This window comes from Pipra filicauda, unplaced genomic scaffold, assembly GCF_003945595.2.
Source record: "Pipra filicauda isolate LSUMZ 115617 unplaced genomic scaffold, ASM394559v2 scaffold447_size767260_pilon, whole genome shotgun sequence".
Lineage (NCBI taxonomy): Eukaryota > Metazoa > Chordata > Aves > Passeriformes > Pipridae > Pipra > Pipra filicauda.
Genome location: NW_024104584.1, coordinates 543,549 through 562,743, shown reverse-complemented (window position 1 = coordinate 562,743; position 19,195 = coordinate 543,549). Strand labels below are relative to the sequence as shown.

General features: G+C 41.2%; 1 protein-coding gene across 1 annotated transcript in view; it reads left to right on the top strand.

Moving 5' to 3' along the window:
• The first annotated feature begins 1,831 nt into the window (after positions 1-1,831).
• Positions 1,832-19,195, top strand: part of ANKRD55 (ankyrin repeat domain 55) — a 54,552-nt gene continuing 37,188 nt past the window's right edge. Inside the window, 5 exon segments of the mRNA XM_039385876.1 lie at positions 1,832-2,276; positions 9,325-9,447; positions 11,264-11,393; positions 13,478-13,588; positions 16,893-17,063. Coding sequence (XP_039241810.1) covers positions 2,237-2,276; positions 9,325-9,447; positions 11,264-11,393; positions 13,478-13,588; positions 16,893-17,063 — 575 coding nt within the window. The 5' untranslated portion in view covers positions 1,832-2,236.

Genomic DNA, 19,195 nt, shown 5'->3' with positions numbered 1-19,195 from the left:
CAGCCATGGCAGCTCTGTGAACAGAGTCAGGGTTTTAGACTGGATGGACTGGACTTCATCTGCCAGCACCACAGCCGGAGCCACCCTCCCGGCAAGTAGACGCCAGTTAGGAGCTGACAATCTGCATAACCAAGACTCTGCTCCCAGATGGCACAGACAACACTTGCCACACGGTGGGTGTCTCCTCAATGTAAAAAAGTTTGCCTGAGCCAAGGCAAACCACAAACCAGTCAGCAGTAGGGAAAAGAACAGCCAGTCTCTGGCTCCACAGTCCTGTCACATGCTTCTCCACAGTTAAAGACCTCTAAGTAGATCACACTGCCACATTTGAGAAAATTTCAGCTCTGGTGTTCATTTCAAGCTGTTGAGGCTGTGTTGCTTCCTGGACCATACTATCTTTTCTCAAACATGTAGTTTGGATTTATGTTCAGGAACAGGTGCTTGGTTGTGAATGAGTTCCAGATATAACTCCTACAGTGTCCACATGTATGTTGTCACTAGCATCTGCAGTAGTCACAGGAATTAGTCAAAACACCAGAACAGAATAAATACAATCAATAAAGTGTAGGGGCTTCCTAGGCTGACCAAACATAGGCATAGCTTTAGTGTAGGTCCTGCCTGCACTTTTGGGCCAAAAGGATATTGCCTTTCCTAATTTTCATATATTACTTTGCCTTATTTAGCAGTAATGATGTGTCTCTTTCAGTGCACCAGTGCTAAGTGAACTTGTTATATTCCTCCCATCCACCAGTCACTAGGCACTGCTGGTCATCTACTCCTCCAGCTAAATTCCAAGTTAGCCCATTTATTTTACTTCCACAGAAATAACCTATGAAAAAGCAAAGCTCACCAGGGTGCCATCCCCTTTACAGTACAGAGTCTGAGTTCTCAACTTGGGAAGGCAGAAGCCCAGTCAAAAAAAAGCATAAAGACATGGATCTACTGTCAGTTTGGCAGACACTGGGTTTGAAGCATTCCCTGTTGTTTAACCCCAGCTGACAACTCAGCACCACGCAGCCACTCACTCACTCCACCACAGTGGGACAGGAGAGAGGATTGGAGGAGTAAGAGTGAGTGAACTCATGGGTTGAGATAGAAATAGTTTAATAGGGAAAGCAAAAGCTGTGTGCACAAGGAAAGTAAAAAAAGGGATTCTTTCACCACCTTCCCTGAGCAGGCAGGTGTTCAGCCATTCCTCTGGACAGTAGGACTCCATCACATGTAATGGTGACTTAGGAAGACAAACACAATCACTCTGAACATACCCACCTTCCTCCTTCTTCCCCCAGCTTTACATGCTGAGAATGTCACCCTGTGGCTAGCTAGGATCAGATGTCTTGGCAGTGTCCCCTCCCAGTTACTTGTGCTCTCAAGCCTCCTCCCTAGTGGGGTGAGGTGAGGAGCAGAAAAGGCCCGGCCCTGTGTGAGCACTACTCAGTGATAGCTAAAACATGTCTGTGTTATCAACACTGTTTCCAGCAAACCCAAAACACAGCCATACACGTACCAGCTGCTTTGAAGAAAATTAATTCTACTCCAGCTAAAACTAGCACAGCTGTGCACTGTTGCATATGTTGTCCTGTGCAGTTATAGCTAAGACTGTCCACAGTAAGACTCTAGCCAGCTAAGACTCTAGCCACAGTAATGTGCTGTCGGTTATTATCCCTTCATTGTACTTTAACTAACTCTAAATTTGCTAATTTGTGTTCTGTGTGAAGGTGCTAAATCGTGTGATGTCTGAAAGCATCATTTCACAAACCATCCTCAGCCACATGCTGAGAGTGCGTGCCCAGGCAGGCCGCCCGCAGGGCTGTCCATCCGTGGAGCACGTGGAGCCAGGACGGATGTCTGCCCCCGACCTGCGCTGGAGCTCTGCACATGCTCTGTCTGCCAGCCCAGTCCCGCTCACTCAGCTCTCGGCTGCTGGAGCTTGGGGAGCCGCAGCATCTCTCGGCTGCTCGTAGGCAGTGCCACTCGCTGAAGACCTGACATTTTTCAGAATCTCAGTTAAGCTTCCAGGGACGTCCTTTTAGGAAGGTCTATGACAGCATACAGTGTTTCCATCAGACTCTTGCCTTGTCTACAACCCGCAGCCGTAAAAGCGAGTTTGATTCTCTGACAAGAAGACTGGCAACAGCTGTCGTTGCACCGTGTACTGTAATACATGAGATTCTTCCCGCAAAACCCTGGAGATGGCATTTGTCTGGTCTGGTTGTAAATAATGAGATAGATCACAATGGATTTCAGTTCATCATCAGTGTTTGATCAGCACAAAGGTAAGTCACCTGCTACTAATTTCAAAATCCTTTGGTCCTCTCATGTGTCCCATGCAAATGTACTAAGATTACTTGACAGAATGAATAACACAAATTTTTGGAGAAGAACAGTTTTATTTTGTTTGCACATAAAGGAATTTTTCCATCGGTTTCAGACAGATATTTCAGTCTATTGCCTACAGTGATTTTTAAAAATAAAATTTTCAGCAGAATAGCAACAGCATGTAATTACTCTTATGCTTAGCATTGAGAGATGGATGTATATATTTTTATATCGTGTATTAATCCTCTTATGGATATATATTAAAAGTTATTGCAGTACTTGCAAACAGCAGTTTAAAATAGAGTAAAAATTTAACAATAGCTGATATTCGTAAGTCTACACTAAAAGGATTAGGTGCTGACAAGTGATCGACTTTGTTTTGGCAAATCTAAGCTGTATAGGTGAGTATTACCATAATTGCGCATTTTGTATATCATTAAGTCCCCTAACGTGAAGATCTTCTACATTGTAAGGTTGCTATGGAAATACAGATGTATCTTTGTTGTCTGTTTTGAAGTTAAGTGTTGTGTCTTTATTTGCCAGTATAAGCTTTTATGTTTTACGGCTTGATGTATTACAAGTGTAGTGGCATCCTTTTTATGTTCTGAAAGCATGAGACTGTCACTGATCATCCATGTTGCCACAAATTCTTTTTTAAGTCAACTTGCCAAATACTGTGTGTGTAGTGGGCACAGTTTCCAGTGCGCACCTGCAAAATGTCCAAGCTGACATGGCCACACTGGCCCCACAGTGAGGGCGCTGGCTGTGGAACAAAGATGCAGGGCAGGACGAAGACAGATACTGTGGTGCCCTCTGGGCAACCAGGTCCCACAGGTTGTACTTTTGTGCTTGCCTACACTTCTTTGGTGAACCCAAAGTAAGTATAGCCCTTGGAAAGTGGTGGTTTTGTGGCTACCTTTCAGCCACAGCAGCACTTGAAGCCTGAGCGAATCTTGGGAGTACTGGTTTACACCAATCCAGCTGGGACCCACCCCCATGTAGTGGGGGGGGAGGGTGGGAAGCAAAACTGAGTGACAAGAGATAAAAACGTACTATCAGCAAGTATAAAGGAGACAGGGAAGTGCAATGGTGGAAGGGGTACTGCAGGAATAGAGACAGGTACTCCTAAGCTTGTGAATGACATAAGGAGCATTTTCCCCAGCAGGACATAGGTGTGCAGCTGACTGAGCTTCTGCAGCTCCATACAGCCATTCTCAACCTCTACTTGTGCAGCACTAGGAGTATTCCCTGTGCCACATGCTGACCCAGCAGGGCTCAGGCTAGGGAGGCAGAGAGGAAACCCTGCATGCTCAGTGCCATGGAGATGGCTGCCAGGGAGCTATGGAAGTCGTGCGAGGAATAAGGCTGGAATATCACCAGGCCTGGGGAAGGAGAAGTCAAGTCTCCAGATAGTTAGGGGGCAGAGAGCAATGCAGGAGGCTACTGACCCTAACCAGCTTATCCAGATAGAAGTGAGAGAGCTAGAAGGCAACATCTGCCTGTTGCCTTTGGTCCTAATCCTCAGCCCCTCCTCCTGCCAGGCCACTCTCCACACTGACTCATTCTAATTCCTGTCCAGCATCATCTCCAGTCCATGTCACACTCTACTCATAGCAAATCCTCCAGATAAATTCACCATATCCCCTTCACCACCACTGCAGAAATGCTGGCTCATTAGGTGATTGGTGGCTTACTGCTTGCCTTCCCAGCTAGCTGCATGGGAGGTGGATGGGGAGCAGAAGCATAAAACACACAGCAGTGGGACATTGAACTCATTGGTTATCATGCAAATAGTGTTCTGTTCAAAATTAACAGTGTATGGTGGATTTTATCTAAATACCATCTTAATTTTGTGGCACAATACTGATTTAAGCAGACATAATTTTTTTAGCAGGGGGAAGGGGAATGTCTTTCATTGGAGCAATTTATAACAATGGAATAATACAAACTAGCTTTCAAACAGACTAGATTGATATCTGTTGGACCAAAAAAATAATTCAACCCTCCCCACAAACCTTTTTTTCTCCACCACACACATCAGAAAAATCTCCTTGCTACAGATTAAAAAAACCCAGCATTCCAGGCTTGAAAATCATACTGTCTCTTTGCAACACATCCTATACTACTGCTCATTAATATCTTATAATACTTAACAATAATAACAGCAACATGGGACTTACAGTAGGCAAGCAGTACCCAAACCAGAAACCCCTTCCCTCTTAATACTGCTCAGTGCATTTAAGAAAATGTGTGCTGTTCCTGGCTTCAAGTGTTTACCAGTTAAACAGAGAAGCTAGACAAAGGCCTGCACTGGTACATGCACAGCCAGGCACAGACAGGGATTATTACTTTGTTAAAAATTCCATAAATCCATAATATTAAAGAATGAGTTACAGTTTCCAAAAACTGCACTCATCCACCCCCCACTGACCGTTGGCACTGATGGGCTGAAACCAAACAAACTGCCCGATATTGTGTCCTGATAACAAAGTGTAGGAAATCACATAAGGCTAGTGGTGGAGACAAGGGTTTATGAGAGAGAGAGGGGAGTAAATTACATACATAAATATTTCTTCTTCACAAGGAACGTAAAATATCCTATTATCCTGTCTTTGGTTTTCTGTACTTTGTGTTTTAGAAAGTTCTAAATCAGCCATTGTCAAGCTCTGGCAAGTTTATTTACACCTTAAAAATCCAATGCACCAGAAAGCATGCACTTATATACATCTAACATGCACTTTGTAAAACAACACATCAGCTGACATCAGAAATTGTGTAACCCATGCCTTCTTCATAGAACAGTCAGAGAAGAATTAATATCACAAACAGCATAATTTCGTTGTTCTGAATCCTGTGATCATTGTGTCTCTCTTTGTATACCCCCTTTTCTGATCAAAAGATAGCTGCTTTGTCTTGAAGAAATGACACACATTTAAAACACTGCAGCTTATTTCAAATAGATTGGCTTTTAACTTTGATTCTTTCCCAGGATTTTAGCTACAAAAGATGCCACAACCCCATATGTCATTTGGTCTTTCCTTCCAGACCTTTCTACACTGCTGTTGTGTCAGCCTACAGTTTCTCCCTCTCTCTATATGCAGGCTCTTAGTTGGACATTCTGCTTTCCTGAAGCTGACTGACAGCTTCCTTTCACCAGTAGCACAGCAATTTTCAAAAATACAATGTAAAATGTATCTGAAATGGGACTGGCATTTATAGAATTGCAAGATAGTAATGGAGTTAACTCTAGCATATTTGAAGATGGAGGATCAGGCATTTGGCGTTCACAGTCCCTTTATGCCACATGGTGCTGGTGCCCCAGCCACAGCCAAGCCCCCTGGCAGGGTAAGCTCACAGAGTGGGCGAGGGATGCAAGCACTCAGTACCTAACTGTTGCCTTCTGCAAAATGCCCACTTTCCGAACCACTCCTCTTCTGTCCAGGGAGGTGTCTTCTAAAAGAAATGGCCCGTGAGCTTTGTGCCTATGTTCTTTCCTTCCTTGACAAGGTGAGCTGGAGGAAGATGAAATGGTAGATGTTGTGTCACCTGGAACCAAGTGCATCCAGCATAAATGACATTCAAGTCCTCCTGGCATTTTCTGCTCCCTTTCATGTGAAGCATCAGAAGACTATATATGTCTTCCTCCTCACCCACCATGCAAAGCCATATGGGTCATGTTAAAGACACCCATTGGAAATTGTGGAATTAGTGAAATTAGGAATCAGTCTTACTTTATATCAGATGCATAATATGGGCACTCATCAATTCCTCCTGGCCCAGGCTCCCTTGCCAGCAGGGTGGCAGCCTAGTCCACCTGACTTTCCTTGCTCTGACAGCTAGGACTTGGGGGGGAAATGTGAATCCTTGTGGCTTCATGCCCCCATCCCTTAACAGGAATGGAGCCTGTGTTCTGCAAGATCAGGCATGGGGAAAATGTACTCATTCATCCATCCATCCATCCATCCATTCATTTAGCGTTTTGCTTCCTCTCCTCATACAGAAGGATAATTGCTCTGGGGAAAACAGATTCAGCCTAACATAAGCAAAGGCACAGGGGAGGTGTTTTCGGTTTTACCTAGATGATAAAGGGCAGAGGCAGTCAGAGACCCACGTGAAGGTGTGCATCCATGTCCTCATCTTCCTGCCATACCACCCTCCAGGTAAGCAATGCTCAGGAGATAGAGATTTTCATTTTGTGGTTGGATTTCTCTGTTCCTGACACACAACAGGAAGATATAACAGTACTTACAAGGCAAAAAAAGTACAAAATGTGTAATGCATCAAAGGAGGTGAGTGCCCCTTTGATTCACTGTCTCAGTACATCTGATGGTTTCTTTCCCAATGCCAGCAGCATCTTTTCTGTACCATACCCAGACAGTAACCATGCACAGCTGTACACGACATGCAACTGTGGGAGGACCTGTGTTGGTGCTTATGGCTGGCACCCCCCGTGTACCTCCAGAGACTAGTCAAGAGGAACAACACAAGCAGTCAACCTCTGTCCTGTTTCCTTGCCTCCACCCAGCCCAAATTACACCTCTCTTCAAGTAAGGGACTAGTTCAGACCTGAGGTTGTTACTAACATGGTTTTGCTGAATTTACCATTTGTGAGAGGTGTCTGCAGGTCTGATGTGATAAGGAAATATTAACTGGTCCTGTGGTAAAGTTACTTCTTTTTTTCATATACTGGTCACTGATGATGACTCTCCAGAGGTAATGACTCTTAGTCTCTCCTGGTCTCCCAGGCACAAAGGACAAATCTTCTGAGCCAAATGAATGCTTTCTTAAGCAATAGACTCCTCAGTAGAATAAAAAATCAAGTTAACATTTTTATTCACAAATTTTATGAAATCTGTAATTTAAAATACCAGTTAGAAGAAAGAAAAGAATTAGGTTCTCTTTAGTTGAGGAGCAATGGAAAGGGAATCTGTGGCAAAGGCAGAATTGACATCAGCTTTCTAATTTTCCAAAGCCCACAACCAGAGCTCCAGCTTTGACAGACTAACCTATTCCAGAGTAAGAGCAGATTGTGTTTCCATGGCAGCCAAATTTTGAAGTCCAGAGTGCTGATTGCACCACAGGGAGAGAAGGTCACATGCGGGAATTAAGCTGTAAATCCCAAAACAGATCTCATGCAGGTTCATCTGAGGCAACGTCTGATCACAATGTGACTAGTGTGGCTAATGCTTTACAATAATATTTAAAGATCACTCAAAATATGTATGACAATGTTTAAAATATTATATCAATGCGTTAAGAATAATGTATTATTTGATTATGATAAAGACTTTATACAAACTTTTCAAATTCTGTTTAAACTGTCTCCATTTTTTCTGCACAGCTTACATAGTCATGCTATCTCCAGAAGATAGAACAGTACTGATAAGTCACCAGTCACTTTATCTGTCTTTCCTTTGATCAACTCTCTAGTGTGATTTAGATGTCAGTTTTACTTTCTCCTGTTAACAAGGCAGTGCAGCGACTGGACAAATTATATATTCTGTAGCTCTGACCCTGGCCTGGTTTCACCTGGGATAGAGTTAATTTTCTTCTTAAAAGCTGGTACAGTGCTGTATTTTGTTTTTAGTAAAAGAGTAATGTTGGTGACACAACAACTTTAGTTGTTGCTCAGTACTGCTCATCCTAAATCAAGGACTTTTCAGTGTCAGCAAGCAGGAGTGCAAGAGGTGAGGGGATCATGGCCAGGAGATCGGACCCAAACTGGCCAAAGGGATTTTCCATACCGCAGGCCAACATGTCCAGTGTATAAAGTGGGGGGATGGCTGGGCATCAGTCAGCAAGTGGTGAGCAGTTGTATTGTGCATCACTTGCCTTTCTTTGTTTTTATTCCTCTCTCTCTATTTCTCTCTCTCTCTCATTCTCTCTCTCTCTCTCTCCCTCCTTTTCATTACAATTACTTAATATTATTGCTGTTGTTGTTGTTAGTATATGTTACTTTATTTCAGTTATTAAACTGTTCTTATCTCAACCCACCAATTTACCTTTTTCTGATTCTCCTTCCCACCCTGGCAGGGTCAGGGCAAGGACTGAGTGAACAAGGGCTCCAGACAGAGTTCCTGTCTGAGGTTAAACCACAACAGACCCTCAACCACTGTGAACAGCTGAGCTCGCTGCAGCTGTACTTCTTTTTGAATTAATAGAGATCAGAAACATGAAATTGTGTCTGACCTAGATATACATATCTAGAGCATTTTACCAGTATGTCTGACTTGATCCAGCACCAAAAAATTAACTCTTTTGACTCCTAGAGTTAACAGCTTAATAGTCCACTTGAAGCCAAAGGAGATGTAGCCATGTGGAACATAGGATGACCAGTCTGCAAGCAAAGAAGGAATTATCACATTAATTTCTCTAGAAAGAAAAATCTGAGGAGCGTTCGGGAACAGGTCCTGCAAGGCATTGGTTTAAATATTAACTCACACTGTAGTTGCCAAACAAAATAAACTTATCCTGGGTTCCATGCAATATTCCATTTTTCATTTTTGCAGAAATAATCAACACAAACTACTGTTGCCAGAAGTTCACTCTTCTAAGAAGAGAATTCCCTTGGACAGCACAGGGAAGTGAAAAGCCTTGGTCTTCTGACTGGTGCAAGGATAACATTGAAACTGAAAACACCTGGGTCGTGATTTCTTCCTCCGTCATAAGAGTGTAGCCAGCAACATTATAAGCTAGTTCAGTTATTACTTCGTTGTTTTTCACGTCCTGTTACATTAATGTTAGTATAATTTCTTATAAGAGGTGGAAACTTTCCAGAAGTTTTCTTAAGTCCTTTCAGTGTCCATGTCTGAAAGTTTTTGGAAGACATTATGGTGACAATCAAGTTCCAGATGACTAATAAAGTCCACAGTGATGTTTAGATACACTTTGTTCCACCCCAAGTTACATGGTCATTAAAACTCAGTGAGATGTGTCATTATTTTCACTGTTTATCGTTTTTGTACTTGCTCTCTGCTTACTCATGGACATGCTCCTTTTCTGCAGCTGATGCAGCAGAAGAGGTTGACTTGACTGTGGTTTACCAAGCAGCAGCCAATGGTGACGTGAACACACTGACTGCAGTGATTTGGGAAGATCCTTCTATCCCTGAGTGTTGTGACAGAGAGGGTAAATGAAGGCTGGGTTTGTTCTCAGGAGACTTGTTGCTTCAGCTTGCAATTAAATTTTCCAATTTTTCATCCTGATTTTTGTGTGCAGAAGATTATATTTAGTAGTAGAATAAATTTGAGTTATTCCACTGGAAATGCACAGTTTGGAGATTTCTTTCTGCATGTAATTGTAATTGCAATTTTTATACGGATACAAATAAGCTGTTTTGCTATAAATAGACGGTACCATTAGTTTATCTTATTTAGGGAGGTGCTGAGAAATTGTTGTCATTTCAGGGAAGGAAAAGAAATATTTTTATCAAAGCCAAAAGCCATACATTCTACACATTTCTGAAGTAGGAGATTACAGTCTTTGTACTTAAAAAGTATGTGTACAGTCACAGCTTGAATGATTTTGTCAAGTAATTTTTTGCCAAATGGTTGGTTATACAGTGTGCAATTATCTACATAATCTGTTTTATCTGTGAGACTATGGTCATTTTGTGTTCAGGTTACTATTTAATGCTTAGTTCTTGTACATTGGCTGAGGTTTATATGCATCTATTTCCCAAGTGAATTAAAGCCACAGATCCCTGGAAGCTGTTCTCAAGAAAGACTTTGTTTATCAAAAGTATTTTTTTAATTGCAGTCTCTTCTATATGAACACTGTCTATTCTAATCTCAAACAGTTTTTACTAAGGTACTGGTTTTTTTTTTACACTTTAAAGCAAACATTCTAACTGTTATCATTAAAACATTTACTGGTTAGTAGGGAAAAGCTTAATCAAGATAAAATACTCTCAGTCTGGATCTTTAAGGGGAGAGGGACTAGATCCAAAGGGTGGGTGGAGTGGGTGGAGATGGGCTGATCAGCAAATAGAAGTATTTCATCTCTAGAATTAACTTGTTTGCTACACGTACATACAAATGTAACTAAAGACGAGTTGTGCAATACAAAACACACAGCTCATATCCTGCACGTCTGTCAGAGTCTGTGTGACCTCAGGTTGAGTAGCACATTTCCTCAGCAGTCTCATTGAATCCAGTAAGAATAATTACTCTTCAGTTGTGTCTGAAGTTTCTAATAGTCTTATAGTTTCTAATTTTCATGTTAACTTCTATATTCCCATCTTAGTAATTTTAAATAGGTTTGTTAGATTCTGCAGGAAAATTTCTTGCTGTTTTTCAGCAGTTAACAGACTGGAAGGAAGAGGAAGCAATTAAATGACATCATAATACTTTGTGATGAGAGTCAAGTATTAGGTTTGAATGTGGATTTCAGGTTTTTTACAGCATAGAAATTGTTTGCAGAATAATAAAAAAGTTCTTAAGAAAACAGAAAATAAAATATCCTAGAACAAATCCAGTGTTCAAATTAAGTTGTTGTCTACATAAAGCACCAGCTGGCACACATATACCTTTGCAAGGGACAGGGCTTGATTTCATAATTGTTTTGAATACACAGGGAAAGAACAAAGCTGGCATTTGAGAAGATTAGCCAAGCACCATATCTGGCTACTAGTCATTCTGAAGACTAGCAGCGTCCAAAATGGTGTAAAAACCCAAAAGCTCATTTTGGGAACTTGTCAACAGAAAAGCGCTTTTTCCTCCAGAGGAAGAGTTTTTTGCTAATGAAGTCACACTCTTTTTAAACTTGGTGGTCAGTAAGTGGCATAGCAGTTACTTCCTGCTTACAAAAAGCTGAGTACAACTGTTGGACAGTTGCCAGAGGAAGAATTTGTTAATTTGCCAGTGTTAACATTAGCAAATAAGAAACTGTATCTTATGGCTTTGACAAAATTAAAATTATAAAAAAATTTGGCTTTCTTCCCCAGGTTGCACCCCTTTGATGCATGCTGTGTCAGGATGCCAGGTTGATACAGTGAAGCTTCTGTTGAAGATGGGAGCAAATATTAATACTCAAGATGCCTATGGACGTATCAGTTTATCTCTGGCAACTTATCTGCTACCAAGACTTGGGGGAGAAGGATGGAGTGAAGAGAGTAAATATGCAGACCAAAAAGAGATTTCTGTTTATACTACAGAAGGAAAAAAAAATTCAAAACATTTCGTTCTAGACAACAGTGGAATTGGTTTTGAAACTTTACTGTGATGCAAAGCTGGAGCAATGATTATTGGAAGAGGATCAGGACTCCTGTCAGAGTGTTCTTTCTCTTTCAGGCTGTAAAATCAGTGTGTGGTATGAGGATCTCAGTAGGATCCAGGGTCCTCTGTGCGGTTTCAAGAAAATCACTTATTTTCTGTGCACTGGAAAGTCCCCTCTTGTTCTTAATATGCAGATTAACTTCTTTCCCTCCGACAGTCAGCAGCAGATATTTATGCTCCAGTGAGGGCATTCCTGTCTCAAATTCTGGTGGTCAGCAGGCTGGTGTTCCTGCACACCACATAAGCCAGGGCATTGCTTCTTTTCACTGTAGTGCTGGACTTTGCGTGGCCAGGCTGAGAACTGAAGTTCAGGGTGCTGCAAGTTCCAAATATTCAGATCATAAGCAATCTAATCCCCTGATCAGCCTACATGCAAGTGACAGTAGGGGCAGACACCTCACTGAGACGTTTGGGAAGGGAGATGTGGCACACCTTTCTGAAGCAACAAGGATGGTCCTCTTCCTTGGTCTTTTACTCCTTACAGAAGGTAATTCAGGTTTCAGAGAGAGAATGGGGACCAAGTTAGCTAAGCAGAGTGGGCTTCCATTATTATTTGGACAGGAAGAAGGAATTTTCACCCATGCTGCATAGTATGAGTTATGGCTGGATGACTGCCAACCCATTTAAACAGGTCCTGTGGCAGCCTAATTAAATGACATCCCTTGCATCTAGTTTCTTCCTGAAAATTCAGGATAAAAACAATGCTTCTGCTTAGCTTTGCAATGCTTAGCCTGAAAATAAGCATAGAAAATAGCAAAACAGGCAGTCTCATCCAGTGCAAGGAGCATGCCACACTTACTTGAGAAAAAACATTTCCTCTGCAAGATATTTCTAAAAAATTCCATAATTAGTGTCATGCTCCTTTTTTCCTTCCTCCTTTCCTGGAGGAGAAAAAATATGCTTTGGAAAAAGAAGAAATTACTGGAATAGATTTAAACCACCCAGGCTTAGAAGTTTCCATTTCTGTTTCTATGAGGGATATAACCAGAGATATAGGGAGCATTTGGCTGTGATGTCTGTCCAGACTGACATGTCAGTCCAGAACTGAATTCAGCAGAGCTGCACAGTCACAATCACATGCAGGATTTGGTGGTCTTGTACTTCCACTAAGAGCTCCAACAGGCATGTACTGATTGCACCATTCCACACCTTTTCCATAAAAATGCTAGTAATGCTAATCCAATATAGCTCATATAGGAGGGAATGGTCTTTACCAACTGCCTGTGCAGATTTTAGCAAAACACTCCAACCGATGCTTGATTTCCCTGGGACTGAAAGATTTATGCAGTTACAACTTACAACCAGACTGTTTACTTGCTTTTATGCTAGGGTGATCAGTAGAGGGTTTTAGTCCAAGAACTGATTCATCCCGTCTGTTTTGGTGCTGCTTTCAGTCTAACATTGTCACAAATACAAACTTTTGCAACAACGTTCATAAGACCACACTCTGAGGTTTTTACTAGTGATTTGCCATCCCTGCTAAGATCTCACAAAAGAAATGAGATTAAATGTGCATGTTCCTGGTTTAATCTAGCATAATTGTATTCCCATGCAAGAATATGTGTAGCATTTACTAGTGATACAGGAATTAGCAGTGTTTTAATCACTGTTTAGGCAGTCAGTACTTGCCACAGCTGCAGAAAAAAACAAAGTACAGTGTAAATGAAACACCTCACCTTATCAGAGAAATGAATGACCAAGCTAGTTTGAGACCTGGGCTCTAAAGGGAACCATTCTCAGTGCTGAGAAACCTCAACTGGGGGAAAGAAAGGCCTGTTCCTCTGCTGTCAGAAAGGCTGCAGTCACACACAAATGCCAGCACCAACAAGAAAAGATTTGGCCTGATGGATTTCCCTTTCCTGTTTACATGCTCTTGCTTTTTAGGGCTGGCTGGAAGGCTGTGTCAGCTTGCTCAGGAACGGTGCTAAGCAGAACATACCTGACAAAAATGGGAGATTGCCACTACACGCTGCAACTGCAGAGCCTGACGTGAGGTATGTCCCAGGGTCCCACAGCTTTTACTGGCTGAATCTCAACAGGTAGTCAGCAACCTAAGGAGAGCCCATGTCAGGAGGAATAGCTGTGACAGCTAAACTTGTGTGTGACTTGCTGCTTTATTCAGTGTTATCATGAAGAGGGTAGAGAGGAAGAAAAACATTGTACCACACTTGTGTACCAGAGATTGATGGCCAAGTAAAGTGAGGAGCCTGGTTTAAGATCACAAGAGCTGGAGGGGGGTAAAAATATTATAACAGAGGTTGAAACCCTGAGTTTCCCCCACCCAACTACCTTTCTGCTACCTCCTCATATGAAATAGAAGGTAATTCTCTGGACTTCTCCTCTGAGTAGAATGGCAAACATGAGAAAAATTTTCCACACCACAACTTCTTTGAGAGTCCCTTCTTATAAAGGGGAAGTTGAGGATTAGTGGTCTGGCTCATTTTTAACTACTTTTACTGAAAGTGGAGTAAAAACTATGAAGTGTCTTCACAAGAACTCTTAAAGATTCTCTTTGTCTCATTCCAGCCTGTGACAATAGGAAAGTTTAACAAATTTTGAGTTGTACATCTGAATAAATTCACTCAAAAAACTCTCCTAAGTAAAGAGGGCTGGGAAGACATTAGAGACAGGTAAAATATTCAGTAGATGCAAAATGTTCATGTGACTTAATCACTGAGTCTACAGTTTTGCTGCTGTCACCATATCATACCAGCCCAGACCCTGCGCATTTCTGCTGATCTGCTCTCCAGCCTTTTTTACTAGCTTTATTAATTTTACACATTATCATTCCTTTTCATGCATCACTTGGAGAGAACAGTTTGAGATTTCTGCAAAAGTACAGATCACTATCATTAAACAAAGCCAACACAGAAAGAAGGCAATGTTTGTACAACATGGCCATGCTGCTACTTGAAAGGGAACAGTAGTCTGCTTTCCCAGCAGCACGTTGGATTCCTTGAATGTTTTTCACATTCCCCATGGGTACAGGAAGACCTTTCTTTGCTCTACACAGCAGTTTACCAGTTTATAAATTCCTTTTCCTCTGTATTCTCACTGTTTTGCCCCATGCCCAGAACACATACATGGAGCACCAAAGGGTAGGGCTTTTCCATTGTGGTCACTGTCACTCTCTTGAATCCTACATCATTGCTGAAAGGGAACATGCAGTGGTCAGCTATGAAATGCTTTTTCAGCCAAGTCTGAAAGCTGGCAGTCCACTACTAAAACCTTATGTGCTGGAGGCAGCATGTGAACCACATGGAAAGATAGAGACAACTTATGTGTTGATTTGATAATTGATTTATGTGCTTCAGTGCATCCCACAGAGCCTAACAGGCAAGGTGGAAAGAGAATCTGTTCCTGATCTATGCCTTTAAGAGCAGATATCAGAGAAATCTCAGCTGCATGGTTGGGTGTCTGTATATTTAAATAGCAGCACTTCTGTTGCCATAATGGTTTTACAACGTAAATGAGCTGAAGTTTGTTGTTGATGAAGGTTCTGCATTCAAAGAATTAGATTTCCTTCACATACAGTGGTTTCATTGATCATATCTGGAGTTGGACCACTGAGCCCTGTATCAGATTCTAAAACTATGTGATAAATGGGTTTTACAAGCATATTGTGGTTATCTCACTTTCTTTCTGCTCAGTAGTCCATTTTTACCAGGGCCTGTTTTCAGGCACTGAATTTCTGAGATTTTGAGTGATTGTGCTAAACAACCACAAAATCTCTCTTCCCTTTTACAAACATTTACCAAACTAATCACAGCAATCCTAAAGTGTTGTCCTTTTCAGAGTTCCTATAGTATGACTCCATTCAGAAAAGGAGGTGTAACATCTCTTTTCTACAATTATTTGTATCCACATGCAGAAGTATTTGAAGTCAAAGCAAAATCCCTACACCGGGATCTACCCAACGATCACTCTTTAGGTATTTTCTGCATTAAAAAAGCCTGACTTTGGACTTTTGGCACCCAAAGAAGGTGTTAACAATGAAGAATCTTTTCAACTGCAGAATGGCAGCTTATTCTTTTGAATAATTTACATATCTAGTTCTTTCTTACTGGTAGGGGAGAACAAATTTGACATGCAACATTCTCAACTTGATCTGATCCACGCACCTGAGCACAGTTCAATCCAGAAAATATACTGAAAGTTGTTGAAGATTGACCTGAGGAAAAGCAGCAAAGTTTTTCATTGCGTCTCCTATGCATGGGGATAAATGAAGGGTTGTATACATTAGTCTGTGTGTTCTCTGTACATTTATCAGACTTCTTTCCTTTACACCTCATCATCTTAATTTCCTTGCAAAAGAGCATGCCTTTTTAATGTCCATGTTTTGAAGATTTCTAGCAAATTCACAACCTCCAGATGAGCCACAGAATTGCACAATGATCCCCTAGGATATATCCTTCCTCTTGCTAGAATCATAAGAACTGTGCACTCATATTAGGATGTGTGCTATTTGGCTTCGTTACAGCCTGTAACAGTATGGTGTTTTCCATTTCCATGGTCCAACCATGTGCATGATCCAAACACTTAGCCTCCTACTATAAAACACAACCATATTTGCCAAACTTATAGTGGTTTCAGAACATCTTCACAGGATACCAGAAGGAAGAGAAAAGTAAAATCCATGAAGTGTTAAATATATTATTGCACTTGAATAATATTTCATGTAAGTACTTTATTGTTACTGTTCCCTCCACCAGAGGGGAGTGTTTGTAGTTCGATATTCAGTAAAATGTGAGCCCATGCATTGCTCTGTTTTATACCATAATAATGGCCCTATTGCAGAGACATACTGTGAGGCCTTGTAAAATACTAGGGTTTGTGTGTGTAAATATACCGTAAGCATTGTATACACACACATACACGCAAATGTGTACACTACATCACATTACTTCAAGAGTTAAATAGAGTGAAAAAATCCTTGCAGAAGCTGGCATTTCTGTTAGTTTAAGACATTATAAAAAAGGTTGACAGTAAATTGCTAAGCTACCAAAAACTGCACATGTGTATAGTATTACACGCCCTGATTCTAGCCTGGCAATCAGCACAAGAATTATTCCTAGTGGATCTGCTTTTAATTCCCAGCACTAAACTTTCGTTGTTACAGTAAGCTACACAGTCCTGTTTGTTTTCCTCACATGACAAAGCTTAGACCAAAGATTCTGACCTGTGCCCATCACTGATACTGATTTTTCACAAAATTGCACATTTTGTTTTTTAAAAATCTGTCAGTTTTTCAAGTTTAGTCAGGAGTACAGCACACTGACTGTGTCGTTGCTTCCACAGGCTTCTGAGCCTGCTTCTGCAGCAGTCAAATCTTAGTGAAATTAATCATCAGGCCAATGAGGTGAGTGAGTTTGTTCTGCAAGTCACAGTCCCATGCTCTGGGGGCTTAGAAGTCATTCTGTCCAGAAAGAGTCCACTGTACAATCACTTTAATGATGAGACTATGCACTAGTCAAAAATATCTACAATGCTTTTGCTGAACTATGCAAAATATTATCTGATTTTTCCTACTACACATCATGCACCTATAGAGTAATAAACCATCTCCATATACAAGCAACTATGAAGTACCTTGAATCAGTCTCTTAAATCACTTATCAAGACAGTAATTGCCTTTGATTCTTCTGCAGTTAGACACCTGACTGAATCTCCAGCTTTACCAATCCTAAGTGTTCAAGGCCAGGTTGGATGGAGCTCTGAGTAACCTGGTCTAGTGGAAGATGTCTCTGCTCATGGCAGGGAGGTTGGAACAAGATACTCTCCAAACCATTCTGTGATTCTATGATTCCTTGATCCCATCATTCAACTACTGATCTCAGGAAAAGTATCAAAGAGCTGGTATTACACAGAACAGCCATGGAACTACAAAATTTATGCTGTTCTGTGATCCATAGAGAATTATGTCCTGTGTGTATATGTGCAGGGTACATAGGAGACTGTTAACTTCCCACGTATATTTTTCTCCGAAGAGAGAAGCCAAGACACAAGAGAGATTCTGAGTGTCTTTTCATGTTTCACTTCATTCTAACAATTGCTCAAGGACATGTCTCCTCCACAGTGCCAGAATGGCCAGAGGGCTGTTAGTATTTCCTCTTCCTTGTCTATTGGAGCGTTTGCACACCCTCCTCACAGCATCCTAAACCAGACATATGCTTCGTCTTGGTGTAGAATTATGTTGCTAATGAATTGCATGAAACAATGGGTCATAATTTCAAGCTGTAATGCTTTGCTGTAATGCATTGCTACATGCAATTTGGAACTTTTAGTCCATCTCACTGTCATTTGGCACTGACAATGTATTTGTTCAAGAGTCAGTACTAAGCCCTGAATACTCATGCTTTCTGAAAAATGTGGGTCCTCACAAAGGATTGCAGCTAATAGAGCTGTTCTCTTGGCATAAATAAAACACTTACTTTTCCCGTCTGAGACTTGGAAAAGACACCCTGATGAATGCATGAACACATAAACAGTAAGAAATACATCTGGAAGTTTCATAGTTTCCACAACTGTGGCTTTCTATGGGTTTACTTACGAAGCCTGTGAGATGACAATGTGAAGAAACATTCCTTGAAAAAGCCTTGAATCTGGGCAAATCTATATTTCTCACTTGCCATTTCTTGGCTTTTGTCCTTTTATGTCCCCCATTGCTCCTTATTTTTTGCATCCTTATTGCATCCTTATGTTTGGCTGTCTCACCATTAAGATTATATTATGCTGGACCTTCAACTTTGACAGTTTTGACATCACTTTCATGCTTCCTCTCACAGTGGTCTACCTACACATGCCACTCAAGGGTGGTAACACTATGCACAAATCAAACAGTGTGGGCTAGACAGCCAGACAGCTGTTGCCTGCTGTAGAAGGCCCACGTATGAGCTCCTGCTACAAAGAGCTCAATGCACTTTGCTCAGTTGGGTGCTCCAAAAGGACAGAGTACTAGAAAGGATGTAGAGAACGAAACAGGAAGCTCTGTCTGAATCCTTGGTACTGCCACATGGCAAGTGTCAGATGCAAGAGTAGTTTGAAAAAGGATATACAACAAAAGGAACAAAAAAAGGACTACAAAGATGATAATAGTTATAGAGCAGCTTCCTTTCATGAGCAGGCTAACAACTAGAACAAACAAACTACAATGGGACTTTCAACCTGGCAACTCTGTCAAAGGGACAATATAAACCCATGGTAACATAAATTGCATAGAGAAGATGAAAAGAAATTCGTTACTAAATGGAAGGTTTTTTTCATATAGAATTACAGGAACACCTACAGAAATTACCAGGTAGTAGTTTCAAAGAAAAATAAACACTTTTTCAGAAAATGCATGACCCTGTGGAGGTCTGTGGAGGTCTAAATGTCATAGGAAATCTTTAGCCTGATTACCAAATATTAGGTGGCAGTATACTGTCAAGCCTTATTTCTTATATTTTTGCATCTGCTACTGACCTGTTTGAGCTGTGTCCCTGTACTAGGGAGATCTTTGCACCGTACTCACAGTTTTACACTCTTACGTTACAGCTGATTCTGGTGGTTACAGTAGAAACAGAAAGAAAGTTGATTTTTCAAGGATCTTCTTTGTCCATATC